We start from the raw sequence: 16463 nt of genomic DNA, 5'->3' as shown, positions 1-16463 counted from the left end.
GCTGTTCTGTGGTTGGGGGTGAAAAGCTGGTGGATCTCCACACTTGGGAATTTCCCCTGCTTGAAGGAATGTCTCCTACGCAGCACCTAGCATAAGGTGTGTTGCATTTAGGTGCGCGGGGACGGGGAATGGACTTGGTTGCAGCATCATTGTACCCTGGCAATTCCCGGATGATGACTAGCCCCTTGTGGGATAGAGCTAGCACAGTGTGCAGCCATAGGGCTGCTCTAACCTATAGTAAGGGCCACACCATCCCTATTACTGACAGCTGAAAATGGCTTCTCTGTGGCACCTCATCCTGGAGACTGCCATCCTCCTTTTATACCCAGAACATGTACAGCATAAGTAGAAGTTGTATAAGCTTCCACTATACTTCGATACATCTCTACCCTGGCCTTCACTTATGGACAATGCATTCAGCATACCTAGTAAGTCCTTGGCCCTCAGCCAGATTGAGACTCAACCACCCAACAAGGGTGCTAAGAAACAAATTCCGGTGATGATTTTGTCACCTGTTCATTAAGACCTGGATTGAGAAGACCACAAGACCCATCAGACAGTAATGACGTTTGGTCACTATCTACCAGGCATGGATTTGACAACCATGAATTATTAATTTTACATTACACTATGCTGCTAGAAAAGTAGGAGACATTTGGAGAAATGGTAAGAGATGTGCATGGCTCTCATGGGCAACTTCAATCATCCTGATATCTGCTGGGAGAGCAATACAGCAGTGCACAGACAATCCAGGAAGTTTTTGGAAACTGTAGGGGACAATTTCCTGGTGCAAGTGCTGGAGGAACCAACTAGGGGCAGAGCTCTTCTTGACCTGCTGCTCACAAACTGGGAAGAATTAGTAGGGGAAGCAAAAGTGGATGGGAACCTGGGAGGCAGTGACCATGAGATGGTCGAGTTCAGGATCCTGACACAAGGAAGAAAGGAAAGCAGCAGAATACTGACCCTGGACTTCAGAAAAGCAGACTTTGACTCCCTCCGGGAACTGATGGGCAGGATCCCCTGGGAGAATAACATGAGGGGGAAAGGAGTCCAGGAGAGCTGGCTGTATTTTAAAGAATCCTTATTGTGGTTACAGGGACAAACCATCCCGATGTGTAGAAAGAATAGCAAATATGGCAGGTGACCAGCTTGGCTTAACAGTGAAATCCTTGCTGATCTTAAACACAAAAAAGAGGCTTACAAGAAGTGGAAGATTGGACAAATGCCCAGGGATGAGTATATAAATATTGCTCGGGCATGTCGGAATGAAATCAGGAAGGTTAAATCACACCTGGAGTTGCAGCTAGCGAGGGATGTTAAGAGTAACAAGAAGGGTTTCTTCAGGTATGTTAGCAACAAGAAGAAAGTCAAGGAAAGTGTGGGCCCCTTACTGGATGATGGAGGCAACCTAGTGACAGAGGATGTGAAAAAAGCTAACGTACTCAATGCTTTTTTTGCCTCTGTCTTCACGAACAAGGTCAGCTCCCAGACTACTGCACTGGGCAGCACAGCATGGGGAGGAGGTGGCCAGCCCTCTGTGAAGGAAGAAGTGGTTCGGGACTATTTAGAAAAACTGGACTTGCACAAGTCCATGGGGCCGGATGTGTTGCATCCGAGAGTGCTAAAGGAATTGGCGGATGTGATTGCAGAGCCATTGGCCATTATCTTTGAAAACTCATGGCGATCGGGGGAAGTCCCGGACGACTGGAAAAAGGCTAATGTAGTGCCCATCTTTAAAAAAGGGAAGAAGGAGGATCCTGGGAACTACAGGCCAGTCAGCCTCACCTCAGTCCCTGGAAAAATCATGGAGCATGTCCTCAAGGAATCAATTCTGAAGCACTTAGAGGAGAGGAAAGTGATCAGGAACAGTCAGCATGGATTCACCAAGGGAAAGTCATGCCTTACTAACCTAACTGCCTTCTGTGATGAGATAACTAGTTCTGTGGATGAAGGGAAAGCAGTGGACGTGTTATTCCTCGACTTTAGCAAAGCTTTTGACACAGTCTCCCACAGTATTCTTGTCAGCAAGTTAAAGAAGTATGGGCTGGATGGATGCACTACAAGGTGGGTAGAAAGTTGGCTAGATTGTCGGGCTCAACGGGTAGTGATCAATGGATCCATGTCTAGTTGGCAGCCGGTATCTAGCGGAGTGCCCCAAGGGTCGGTCCTGGAGCCGGTTTTGTTCAATATCTTCATTAATGATCTGGAGGATGGTGTGGATTGCACCCTCAGCAAGTTTGTGGATGACACTAAACTGGGAGGAGTGGTAGATACACTGGAGGGTAGGGATAGGATACAGAGGGACCTAGACAAATTGGAGGATTGGGCCAAAAGAAATCTGATGAGGTTCAACAAGGACAAGTGCAGAGTCCTGCACTTAGGAAGGAAGAATCCCATGCACCGCTACAGACTAGGGACCGAATGGCTAGGCAGCCGTTCTGCAGAGAAGGACCTAGGGGTGACAGTGGATGAGAAGCTGGATATGAGTCAACAGTGTGCCCTTGTTATCAGGAAGGCCAATGGCATTTTGGGGTGCATAAGTAGGGGCATTGCCAGCAGATCGAGGGATGTGATCGTTCCCCTCTATTCGACATTGGTGAGGCCTCATCTGGAGTACTGTGTCCAGTTTTGGGCTCCACACTACAAGAAGGATGTGGAGAAATTGGAGAGAGTCCAGCGAAGGGCAACAAAAATGATTAGGGGTCTGGAACACATGACTTATGAGGAGAGGCTGAGGGAACTGGGATTGTTTAGTCTACGGAAGAGAAGAATGACGGGGGATTTGATAGCTGCTTTTAACTACCTGAAAGGTGGATCCAAAGAGGATGGATCTAGACTATTCTCAGTGATAGCAGATGACAGAACAAGGAGTAATGGTCTCAAGTTGCAGTGGGGGAGATTTAGGTTGGATATTAGGAAAAACTTTTTCACTAGGAGGGTGGTGAAACACTGGAATGCGTTACCTAGGGAGGTGGTGGAATCCCTTTCCTTAGAAGTTTTTAAGGTCAGGCTTGACAAAGCCCTGGCTGGGATGATTTAGTTGGGATTGGTCCTGCTCTGGGCAGGGGGTTGGACTAGATGACCTCCAGAGGTCCCTTCCAACTCTGATATTCTATGATTCTATGATTTTAGAAATTCATTTCTTCTGACAGGTTTACTTTTGGTTGTAGCTTCTAAGAAACTCTCATTTTCAGTTTAAGGCAGTCCTTGTTTCAAAGGCTGATAATCTTTTAAATTTCTTGTTGTGAGGATTAACTAGTTAATGTTCATAAATCCTTCAGAAACTTAACATTGTTACATATGAGCTAAGGGTTGTTGTTATTACTAGGGATTATGAGTGAAATGCTTGCCTCACTGAAGTCAATGGGAGCTTTGCCCTTGACTTGACTAAGACTTAGATTTCACCTAGATTGTATTTTAAAAGGGAGTCTCATTTTTGAGGACAGGGAAAGGCATATTTTAGACCTCTCAGCTTGATATCCTTTTAAAATAACAGTTTCCCCCCCTCTCTCTCTGTATGAATTTCTATCAGTTCATCTTTTAGACCTTTCCACCAATATCCATCTAGAGTTTTACAATTACACTGCAGAAGTAAGGACTGGGATACATTTCTTGGAAGGCAAATTGTTATGTGGATATGGATAAGCAATATCAAAACACTAAATGAAAAACCATCATGTATTGACACAGCCCACCTACCAAGTCTCTGGATATATATATATATATATATATATATATATATATATATATATATATATATATCTTGTTATAAGGATGATATTCACCCCTATGCAAAGGGCCAGTGCAAGGCAGATATACCACTAGAATCCCTCTTAAGTTCTCAAAACAGGTCATAAGGGTCCATAGGTCTTGTGCTGGTCCTTCTGCAGAAGGATGAATTTCTTCTGACATAAATATAAGGAAGCAAGTTTCTTATAATAATTTGCATCCTTGCATGATTTAATGTATTGTAATTAAAATTCCCAACATGTGACCCTAAAATGTTTCTATACACAAGCCAATGAGTATGACCATCCAGGACTGAAATTATTTTACTGACCATGGAAAAATAGTATGTAATTAAAATGACATCTGCAGTACTACCTGATGGGATAAGAAAAAGTGACATCCCAGATCTCATATAAATGGCAAACATATTATTAGATCTAAACCTGGCTGTAAAATTACTATCTACCCAGTGCGATTATCTTCAAGCATTGTTTCATTTACTGATATAGCACTAGTGAGAACAGGCTGACTTTGCTCATCATGTTATTTTTTAAGTCTTCCTTTCCTTTCCCATTTATTCTTCCTGCATGTTAGCTGCAGGTGGGAGGAAGACGTGTTCCAGCTGAATCACTTTTTGGGGGCACTTAGTTGTTTTACAATTTGTTCCAAATGATGTTTTTCAGCAAAAATTAAATAAACAAAATTTTAAAATGGAGATGAAGAGGATAAAGACAATGCAACATCTAAGAATGGGGCGATCTAAAGGTCACTCACTGGACAAATGCAGCACCGTGAGTTCTATAACATGGCTCATGGCTATCATCCTTAATACAGAGATGCAAACCAGAGACTACAGGTAAAAACCTGGCCTCACTGACGTCAATGGCAAAACTCCCATTGAATTCAATGGGGCCAGGATTTCATGACAAGTCTTAACATTCAGTGTTCCAGCTGTAGTCTTTGCAGGTCATATTTCCATATTGACATGAAGGGCAGCTACATTCTTCTCCATTTTCTATACAAATTAGCATGAGGCTTTTTGGTTCCTGGAAAGTTATGAGTGTTGCCTGTATCTGGCAAAATTTCGTGGCCATCTATTCACAAGTGCCAACATTTTCAGAAGTGCCTAATGATTTTGGGTATGTCTGTTTTTTGGATGACCACCCTGAGACACTTAAAAGGCATTGAGGCACCAAACTCCAGAGTCACTTTTCAAAGTCTTGGCCAAGTTCTTGAATAATAAGAACACTGTTAGCAACATTTGTAAAAGTTACCATGGGACAATTTTTCAAAGTTGGCAAGAGCCTGGGTGGCGGTAGAACTACAGCCAGCTGCAGGTTGTGTGTACAAATAAATAAATAAATAACCACTTCCTTCTAGGTTTCAGAGTAGCAGCCGTGTTAGTCTGTATTCGCAAAAAGAAAAGGAGTACTTGTGGCACCTTAGAGACTAACCAATTTATTTGAGCATAAGCTTTCGTGAGCTACAGCTCACTTCATCGGATGCATTCAGTTTTTCACTTCCTTCTAGACCTTCCAGAATTTGCAAATATACCCTGTCCTGCTATCTCTATAAGCTCCCCACTCTGCTCCAGCCCTGCCCTGCTCCCCAACCTCCAGCTGCTCCACGAATGAGACTCCGAGCCACTACCACAATACAAATAAATAAATAACCACCTTTCACCTTGCTACTAAACCTTCCAGAATTTGCAAATATACCCTGTCCTACTATCCCTATAAGCTTGCGACTCTGCATAAATCTTTGAGCCAACCCTCATCATATCTACAGTTAGATCAATACAGAGTCAGAGAGTCACTCAGGCTGTGGTCTGTGCTGGAAGTGGTGACTCTGTAGGCAGATCAGCCACACCGCCTGTAAGCAAAAGCACCTATGTGACAGCCTGAGCCAGCAGCCATGTGCCTCATCAGCATGAACCAGACATGGACACTTGATTGTGGTAGGGCACACCTGGGGATAGGGCAGAGTGAAAACAAAGGATTCGGGGTGGGGCGGGAGAGAGAGAGGCATGCAGAGACAGAGATGGAGAGGAAGCTGATAGCTAGGGAGAGAAGAGGGAGAAAGAGGAAGAATGGCCAGAGGAGAAAATGAGGAAAAGGAAAATAAGACAAAAGCATAGCAAATATAAGAATATAAGACAGAGTGGGAGCGATAGAGTCAAAAGGAGCAGAGCACAAACCAAAATAGAAAATAGCAATATCTCTGAACACTGATCCGTGTTTTAAATGCATCTCTGATATACTGCTGAGTAGGCTGAAATCCATTATTTTCTCAAAGGTGGCATTGCAGATGTGGGGTTAGGCTGTCTGAGAGGGATGATTGGGAGGGCCTGTTGTTCTTGCATATGTCATAACCCCAAGAGTGGGGTAATGGGTCTCAGTGTGATTTGTTTTCCTCCTATTCAATTGATGTCAAACCTGGATACTGGATAGGGCACCTCCTATACTTCACCATTAACAGCTGGCTGGCTGGCATGCTCTGTCAAACCTTACAGCCAAATCAAGTTATATGGGAATAAGAAGTCTGTTTCCTCTAAAATAGAAATTTTGTTTACATTCCTCATTTCTGTCTATAAATCTAGAATTAAGGTGTCAACGTATTTGTGAGCCTAAAATGGAGAGCCCATGTTAAAGAACAGTCCAAAAGGAAGAAAACCTGAAGGGCTGTTACGTCAGGGAGTTTAAGTGCATGTCTATGTTCCAAATGTTTTGCAGATTGAGAACTGAACTGTTCCTTTATTATAATGCCCAGTGTCTACAGATACTCTACAATGCCATAGTATTAGATAATTAGAATAGTCCCTTGTCTAGATGAAAAAGGAACAGTCTGCAAAGTGATGGGTGATAGCTGCTTTGTGTGAAATAATAAATACCTCTTGGGTCTAGAAGCTGGACTGGAAATCTCCTGAGATCAGGCTCCTTATGAGTAATTTTGTACTTCATTGTTTTAAACAGGGAAGAAATACTAATCTGCTTTTCTTGTAGTATTTTAGTAGTTCTTCTCTTCTCCCCACCACCCCCTCTGCCATACACACATACAAAGAGGGGCAGAAGCATGTAAAAGTTAGAAAAAAAACATCACCAATATTATTTTGAACATTAAAATGAGGTTGAGTTTGTATTTTAGACCAAGGGGTGTGTGAGTTCTGATTTTATCCAAATACACTTGCCCATCCTTACATTTATTACAGAGATGCCTTACCTCATTTGCATCTTGGTGATCTCTCAAGGCAATCATATTTTTAATGGCTTTGATAAAAAATCCATTCATCTCATCACGACTCTTGTTTGGCAAAATCCGGGACAGTGGGATCATTATGAATGGAAATGCAACTGTAAGAGATTATTAAAGAGAACATTGAAGTTGGGTGTAGGAACACTTATCTCCCCCACCCCAACTTTATTTGGGCCCCCATTTAAGAGGCTGTTTTAATTTTATACCACTTATTTCTCTGATTTCATCCCTCTATTACAGACTGATATTGCTTAGCCTCCAGCCTATTTTGACATGACTGGGAATCTCGTTAGTCACATGCCCTCTAAAGTTTGCCCCAATTTGCAGTTTTGTCCCACAGTACAAAAATTCAGTGCAACTTCATAATGCTGGAGCATCATGGTGAAAGAAGGAGATTTCTTTTCTCCCCTTCCCCCCCGCCTCCCAATAATTAAATCTGAGATTTTTAATCCTACAAGCTAGCCTGGCAGGGTATGGAGTGGACCCATGAAACTCTAGATGGATGGTAACCTATCTCCCATTTCTTGCTTCCTGTCCATGTATGGTAAGCTGGTTGCCTACTTTACTCTTTCTACTACACACCATTTTACAGAAGAGACCAAGGCAGAGGGAACCTGGAAGCAGGATGTCACTAAAATGTAACCAGGGCCCAAGCGTGCACTCCTTCCCCTTAGTATTTATAATCAGTGACAAGAAATCTGAAGTATTGCACTTCAGTACAACTAAGCTGGCAGGTGAACCCACTAGGCTATCATACAGCTCCCTGTTTGGCTATCAAAACAGTGCACCATGAGCATCTTCAAGCAGCTTTACCAACACTAACTAATTAACTGTCATAACACTCCTGTGAGATCAGCATGTAAGCCAATAAGCTGTTGTGAATCAAATTGTGCGATGCACTGGTGGCAAGGATAATGCTGAAGACCAGCCTTCTCCATGCAGACACCCCACATGATGCAGAAACTTACTTTCTTTAATGGAGGTCTTGGCTCACTAACGCCTTATTGATACCTGGCCCACTAAAGTCAATGTAAAAACTTCCATCAAGTTCCTAATTACCTAAGTATAGACAAGGCCTTAGTCACATTCAGCCTCAGCTGGACTAGAATTTAAGACATAAGGCTTTATATTCCATTACCAGTCCCACAATGCAGTCCCTATTTTTTCACCTCAAAATAAATACATTCTTTTAATGGCCTCCTGTACCAGCATTTATCATCTTCATCCTTTACAGACACCAACCAGACAGCTGCTGTTTAAATGATAATTTTAAGGACTTACGATATCAGGACACACTTATCCCCTCACCTCATCCCCTTTCTGTATGATTTTGTTTAGGGGTGGGCTCTTTACTCCTACCAAGTAAGCACAGGGCATCCAAACTGCTCAAGCATGGGGCTTATTAAGAATCTGTCAGCAGTCTATGGGCCACACTTAATTCACATAACATGGATTACATTGCAGTGACTCAGTTTTACTATGAAAGTGTAGCCCACAGAGACTACAGGTCCTAGAAGACTTCCATTCACATCAAGGTGAAGCATTGCCTTATGGGGTATGTAGTTAGTCAGGAAACATGTTCATAATGAAGATGGGGGTGGATGCGGGCCACATTGTAGAAATCTACTGGGTGTATTTGGTGTGTGGGCTGCAGTGTGAATACCTCTAAAACAAAGCCTTCAGTATGTCTTCCTGCTCCCTCTTCACAAGGTTTTGTGACTCAAGAATAATTTAAAAAAAACATATATATAAATAAATAGACAAAGATGGGCTATACTTACTTATTAGAATTAGGATGGGCCTAAGCACTGAAAATTCAAAGAACTTTTTGCAGTTCTTAACAAAGGTATCATCAGGATTCTTCTGAGAATCCACGTGGGTACCGAAAGCCACGCTAGCAACGACATCCAAGGTGAAGCAGCCGTAACTCCTGCATTGAATTTAAGAACATGACCTCATTAGCTGCTTGTTTGCATCTCCATAGAATCATAGAAATGTAAGACTGGAATGGACCTCCATAGGTCATCTAGTCAAGTCCCCTGCACTGAGGAAGAACTAAGTACTATCTAGACCAGGGATTGGCAACCTTTGGCACGTGCCCAATCAGGGAAAGTCCCTGGCGGGCTGGGCCAGTTTGTTTACCTGCCGTGTCCGCAGGTTCAGCTGATCACAGCTCCCACTGGCCGCGGTTCGCCGTCCCAGGCCAATGGGGGCTGTGGGAAGGGTGGCCAGCACATTCCTCGGCCCGCACTGCTTCCCGCAGCCCCCATTGGCCTGGAGCAGCGAACCACGGCCAGTGGGAGCTGCGATCAGCCAAACCTGAGGATGTGGCAGGTAAACAAACTGGCCCAGCCTGCCAGGGGCTTACCCTGACGGGCCGCGTGCCAAAGGTTGCTGATCCTTGATCTAGACCATCTCTCACAGGTGTTTGTCTAATCTGTTCTTAAAAACCTCCAATGACAGAGATTCCACAGCCTCCCTGGGCAATTTGATTCAGTGTTTAACTACCCTTAAAGTTAGAAAGTTTTCCTAATGTCTAACCTAAATCTCCCATACTGCAATTTAAGCCCATTTCTTCTTGTCCTATCTCAGTAGATAAGGAGAACAATTTATCATCCTTTTCTTTATAACAATCTTTTTGGTATTTGAACACTGTTATCATGTTCCCCCCTCAGTCTTCTCTTCTCCAGACTAAACAAAATCAATTTTTTAAATCTTTCCTTGCAGGTCATATTTTCTAAACCTTTAATCATTTTTATTGCTCTCCTCTGGACTTTCTCCAGTTTATCCACATCTTTCCCAGAGTATGGTGAGCAGAACTAGACACAGAGCTCCTGCTGAGGCCTTATCAGTGCTGAGTAGAGTGGAAGAATTCCTTCTTGAGTCTTGGTTACAACCCTCCTGCTACTACAGCCCATAACGATGTTCGCTTTTTTTCCCCAACAGTATTATATTGTTGACTCATATTTAGTTTAAGGTGCACTATGACCCCCAGATCCTTTTCTGCAGTACTCCTTCCTAGGCAGTCATTTCCCATGTTACATTTGTGCAGCTGATTACTCCTTTCTAAGTATTATACTTTCCATTTGTCCTTATTGAATTTCATCCTATTTATTTCAGACCATTTCTCCAGTTTGTCAAGATTATTTTTAATTATAATCCTGTCCTCCATAGCACTTGCAACCCCTCCCAATTTGGTATTGTCTACAGACTTTGTAAGTCTACTCTCTGTGCCATTATCCAAATTATTTGTGAAGATATTGACTAGGACCTGACCCAGGGCAGTTCCCTGCAGGACCCCACTCAATATGACCTTCCATCTTCACTGTGAACTGTAACTACTCTCTGAGTATGGTTTTCCTACCATTTCTGCACCCAGTTTACAGCAGGTGTGTCTGGGCTACATTTCTCTAGTTTGTTTATGAGAAGGTCATGTTAGACAGCATCAAAAGCCTTACTAAAGTCAAGATATATCATATCTACTGTTTCCTTCCTACCCACAAGGCTTGTTACCCCCTGTCAAAGAAGAATATTACGTTGATTTGACGTGATTTGTTCTTGATAAATCCATGCCAACTATTACTTATCACCTTATTATATTCTAGGGGCTTACAAAATTTATTGTTTGAATATTTGAACCATTATCTTTCTGGGTACTGAAGTCAAGTCAGCTGGTCTATAATTCTGTGGGTTGTCCGTATTCCCCTTCGTATAGATAGGTACTATATTTGCCCTTTTCCAGTTTTCTGGGATCTCTCCCATCCTCCAGGACTTCTCAAAGATTATCATTAATGGCTCAGAGATCCCCTCAGACAGTTCCTTAAGTATTCTAGGATTTACTTCATCAAGCCCTGCCAACTGAAGACATCTAACTTGTCTAAGTAATTCTTAACTTGTTCTCTCAATATCTGCTTCACAAATATTACATTATACCTTTTTCCCTTTGTTTTTTAGATTTGGATCAATTTTCATTAGCTTTGAGTTTCACCTACAGCAAAGTTTTTCCTTATTCTTCTAACAACAAACAACAAAGGCTAAGTGCTATTAATAATAGCAGCCTCCAGCCTCCTCTAAAGTTCATGTGAGAAATTTTAATATTGTTTATATAACCCTTTTGGCCAGGAACTGAACTTCTAAATTATAAAAAGAAAAAAAGTCTCTTTATAAATGGTTATAAATCAAATGCAGTATGTCAGGGGTTCGCAAACAACTATCAAATTATCCACGGTCACAGCCCCCATGTCATCTTATGAAAGACTAGTTTGATTCTGGATATCAGATTCTCTGGTGCTTTGACCATGAAAAAGCTGCCTCTTTAGCTCAAAAGGAGATCCCTATCTGTGAGAATGTTTCTTATAACCCTGCTAATAATTTCTATCCATATATTGTACAGCAGCATTTCTCAAACTGTGGTCAATGGACCACTGGTGGTTTGCACATCACGAGGGACTGAAGGGAGCCACAAAGGAACACAAGGACATTGCTGAGAAACTAAATTATTTCTTTGCATCAGTCTTCACTGCAGAGGATATTCGGGAGATACCTACCCTGGACCTGCTCTTCCCTGCTAATAAAGATGAGGTAATATCAGAGATTAAGGTGTCAGAAGAAGAGGTACTGGAACAAAATTATAATTTAAAAAGCAACAGATGGTATACCTCCAAGGATTCTGAAGTTCATCTAAAAAATGACAGTGCAGAATTAAAGGGGGTTCAGAGGAGAGCGATGAGAATAATTATGGGCATGGAAAAACTATCATATGAAGAGAATCTGCAGAGACTGGGATAGTTTACCTTAGAGAGGAGATAAGAGAGGATATGATACAAGTATACAAAATAACTATATACTTGTATATGAAATAGTCTAGAGAAGGCAGATTGGGAGCTTCTCTTCTCCCTCTCTCATAAGAACAATGGGACATTCAATTTAATTAAAAGCTGGCAAATTCAAAACTGATAAAAGGAAATATTTTTTCACTTAATTAGACTGTGGAACTCATTGCTACAGGAAGTTATTGAGGCCAAGAATTTTGCAAGATTCAAAAAGGAATTGGACATTAATATGGATAACAAGAATAACCAGAGTTATAATAGTTAATGCCAACAAAAATTTTGAAAGGGCTATTCAACCTCATACTTCAGGGTTTATGCCAATCTCTGACTATTTAGCGATGAGGATGAGAACTAAAATTTGAGACAAATTATCCTACAACTGCCTATCTTGGGGTTTGTTGCCAGCTTTTGGTGCTGGCACTGTTGGAGACAGGATACTGGACCAGATGGGTCTGATCCAGTATTGCAGTTCCTGTGTTCACATGTTTCTAGTGGACTACAGGGAGTTGACTGGACACAGGCTGATGTATCTCTCCTTTTTGTTTCCAGCTGTTATACTTCATTAAAAGATAGCTACAAATACCTTAGATACTTTCCTAAAATTACTTTTCCAAATAAGCAATTGCTGCCACAGGGATGTTAGGGTATGTCTACACTGCAAAGAAAAACCCCTGGCTCTGCGTCTCGGAGACCAGGTCAATTGACTTGGGCTTCTGAGGTTCGGTTGCAGGGCTAAAAATAGCAGTGTATTCGTTCCTGCTTGGGTTGGAGACCGGGCTCCAAGACCATCAGCCCTCACCAGGTTTCAGAACCAGGGTGCTAGCCCAAGCGGGGACATCTCTGCTGCTATTATTAGCCCTGCAGCTGGAGACCTGTGAGCCCAAGCCTGATTGACCCTGGTTCTGAGACTCAGCACAGTGGTGTTTGATTTGCAGCATAGCTATACCTTTAAAATGAGAATGACTGCAAAGGAGAGGTGTCTCATCAGACACACCCAGCATTAAGCTGTGATCCACCCTCAGAAAAAGACTGAGAACTCCTTTTGTAAAGTAAGTGTGTATTTAGGGGAAGCGTGACTATTCAAGGATTTTGAAAAGGTGGTTCTCATTTGTAGTGTGGTGAATGTACCTTTGGATATCAAAAGCCTTGCCAGAATCCGCATACACCTTCAAGTTACTCAGCAGGACATCACATGCTTGGTTTATTAGTGGAGTCATCTGAAAAGGAACACACATGGCATAATTAAAAAACCAATAATTTCCTCTATATTAGTTACATACAGTAAATGGTACAGTGCTCACAAGATCTTCTGTATCAGTGGATGAGTAATTTTTTCTGAGGCAGAAGGAAGCTTGGAGGAAGGGGCAGACAGACACCTCTTGTTTCTCAGGGTTAGTCTACACACTAGAAGTGCTACCGCTGAGCCAATGCCGCGCGTCTAGTGAAGATGTTCTATGTCGACAGGAGAGAGCTCTCCCATGAGCATAATAAAACCGCCTCCACGAAAGGCGGTAGCTATGTCAGTAGGAGAAGCTCTCCCGCTAACATCGCTGTCCACACCAGTGCTAAGATCGGTGTGTCATAAAAATAAAGGGCAACCACCTTTCTGTATACAGTGCTATAAAATGCCTCCTGGCCAGAGGCAAAACCCTTTCACCTGTAAAGGGTTAAGAAGCGAAGATAACCTCGCTGGCACCTGACCAAAATGACCAATGAGGAGACAAGATACTTTCAAAGCTGGAGGGGGGGAAACAAATGGTCTGTCTGTCTGTGCGATGCTTTTGCCGGGAACAGATCAGGAATGCAGTCTCAGAAACTCTGTTCAGTTAGTAAGTAATCTAGCTAGAAATGCATTAGATTTCCTTTTGTTTAATGGCTAGTAAAATATGCTGTGCTGAATGGAATGTATATTCCTGTTTTTGTGTCTTTTTGTAACTTAAGGTTTTGCCTAGACGGATTCTCTATGTTTTGAATCTGATTACCCTGTAAGGTATTTACCATCCTGATTTTACAGAGGTGATTCTTTTACCTTTTCTTTAATTAAAATTCTTCTTTTAAGAACCTGATTGATTTTTCATTGTTCTTAAGAGCCAAGGGTTTGGGTCTGTATTCACCTGTACAAATTGGTGAGGATTTTTTATCAAGCCTTCCCCAGGAAAGGGGTTGTAGGGCTTGGGGCGATATTTTGGGGGAAGACGTCTCCAAGTGGGCTCTTTCCCTGTTCTTTGTTTAACATGCTTGGTGGTGGCAGCATATGGTTCAAGGACAAGGCAAAGTTTGTACCTTGGGGAAGTTTTTAACCTAAGCTGGTAAGGTTAGGGGGTCTTTCATGCAGGTCCCCACATCTATACCCTAGAGTTCAGAGTGGGGAAGAAACCTTGACACAGTGTAACTGACGTCACTCTGGGGGTGGCTTATTCACACCCTGGAATGACCTAAGTTATACTGTCATAAGTGGTAGTGCGTACAAGTTCTCAGTTCTGACCACAAACAGTGTGCCAGCTCCACCAACTGGCTGCTGGAACAGCAATTGCCACTGCCTGGATATACACATAGTTAATGCCCATCAAAATACTCTGCTAACAGTCCTTCGCAGGTGCTGACACATGATGGTCAAGAGAGGATCTAACCATGACATGGGTGTGGTTAACAGAGGAGTAATCCATCTTTGTTGACTCCTACAAGTCAGGGCAAAAGCAGAGCAATGATCAAAACCCCATTTGGTATTGGTCTATGTACCGCCACACATAAAAAGGGCATCAGTGGGCAGTCATGCCTGTTGGTCAGAGCAGGAGTCAGGCCTAGTTGTCAAAGCAGGCACTGGGAAGTGGCTCCAATCCAAGGGTCAAGGTTGCAGACAGAAATCACTAGCCCCAACAGGAGTCAGAGCTGGAGTCAAGAACCAGGGTCAGGATAAGGAAGTCAGAACTAGGAACAAACTGAGGTAGCAAGGACTGAGTAGGAGCGCGGCTGAGAAACAAGGCAGGAACAGGACTAGGAGCAGTGCTGGAGCAGGACAGGGTAAAAAAGCGAGGAGCACATGGAGGATTGCAGCTTCAGGAGTGAATGCACTGAGCAGCCAGAGAGCTGCCACTGCTGCTCGGCTGAGAGTCATCCAGCTGCCCTTCCTGACTGATCGGGTGGTGCAGTCAATCAGGTAGCCTGCTGCAGACCAGCTGCACTTGTTGGGCTGCCAGGAGACTAACTCTGCTGAGAGCCCTGATCCCTGATAATTAGACACCAAACACAATTATGTTCCACGAGTGAGTTGACTACTTTGGGTTAGTGCACAGCCTGTGATCTGAGTGTATCCCGTGGCAGCACTGTCTGCTATGTCCTTTTCTTCACAGGGACTGTGAATTGTACTTCTCTATAATCCATGATTTGATACCTCATTGTATCCCCAGTGACTATTATACGCACCCATTGGAAGACAAGCTGCTTACATTGGCAGCCACATACACCCGCAAGCTTCATACCCTCCTTGCCTTCTTATCCAGGTATTCTGCACGGACGGGAACCAGCATGATAAGAGCAAACAGGCTTGTGCTACTCCTGTGACACTCTTACCAAAAAATGACTTACTGCATCCTCTTGCTACATCAACAGAGCAATGTAGGCTGCCCATCCAAGTCCATGGTTGCTTGGCACCTCTGCCTTCGTGAAACTGGCATAACACTTTGTACACAGGCACAGAGCCATCTGAACACATGGTCTGTAGTACAAACAGCCAAGAGATCTGTGGATGAGCAACCAGTATGTTTACTGAAGGCAACATTCCGAGTTAGGAATATTGTTAGTCACATGAGCTTCCATGCCTATAGTCAAAGGAACAGGACATTACTATTTCAGCTCAAAACTGGATTGATTCGGGTCTCATACTAGAAATCTCATAATGTGAATTCTGATGAAGCCAGATTGATATTCTGCAAAAGTAGCTGAGAGAGTAGGGGAGTTATAGTGCAATCTCCTTTCCCCTTTGGCTTCCCCCTGAAAGTCCCCTGCAAAGAGGTTCTTCTCAAATGGTTCAATGAAATTAACAGAAATCTGTTAAATGGGTTGAAATGGTGTGAAATGTTGTTTTGTAACTGCTGGGTTAAACCCTTCCACGTAACAGAATCATTTAAGGAGAACAAAACAAAAATCAGTATTTTAAACAGGTATAATTATTAAACATATGGTGATCATTATATATTTTCTTTTTATTGCCTTATTTTCTCCCTCATTCTTCATCACCAGACATGCAGCCACCCAGCCAGTTGTTATAGCTTTCCAACAGCTGATGGGGTGGGGGTGAGGGGTGGAGCGGGTTACTCTTGTGGTGGACAGGGCAGCTCACTCTATTGCTCAGAATTTCTATACTCTGCCAGCCCTTGAAGTCTCTGAATATTGTTGCACTTTATTTCTACCCCTATGATTTTTTTGTTGGCAAATCTACCCAGGGAAATGGAAGTTAACAAGGATTTGATTTGTTGTGAAGGTGTGCAGGCATTGTTAAAGGGTAAGGACATTGACAAGACAATTATTTGCATAAGAAGACTGTGCAGGATATATATTTAAGCTTTTTTTCTTGCGGGGGGAGGGGCATAAATAACTTAATGATAAATAAATAAAAAGACCACAGGCTGACACATTTATTGATTCATGAGC

The 16463-nt window shown here is 42.7% G+C and overlaps 1 protein-coding gene across 14 annotated transcripts in view; it reads right to left on the bottom strand.

Annotated features, from left to right (window-relative positions):
* TBXAS1 (thromboxane A synthase 1) overlaps nt 1–16463 on the bottom strand; it is a 323500-nt gene that overhangs the window by 113965 nt on the left and 193072 nt on the right. For all 14 annotated transcript variants that reach the window (XR_005222459.2, XM_043541631.1, XM_043541625.1 and 11 more), the window contains 3 exons: nt 12942–13030; nt 8763–8911; nt 6949–7079 (listed from right to left, as the gene is read on the bottom strand). Coding sequence is in view for 13 of the 14 variants with exons in the window: in XM_043541631.1 (XP_043397566.1) it covers nt 6949–7079; nt 8763–8911; nt 12942–13030 (369 nt within the window). In the remaining variant the exon portion in view is untranslated. The remainder of the gene's footprint in view (nt 1–6948; nt 7080–8762; nt 8912–12941; nt 13031–16463) is intronic.

The sequence above is a fragment of the Chelonia mydas genome, chromosome 1 (genome assembly GCF_015237465.2).
Source record: "Chelonia mydas isolate rCheMyd1 chromosome 1, rCheMyd1.pri.v2, whole genome shotgun sequence".
Lineage (NCBI taxonomy): Eukaryota > Metazoa > Chordata > Testudines > Cheloniidae > Chelonia > Chelonia mydas.
This window is presented reverse-complemented; position numbering and strand designations above follow the sequence as displayed.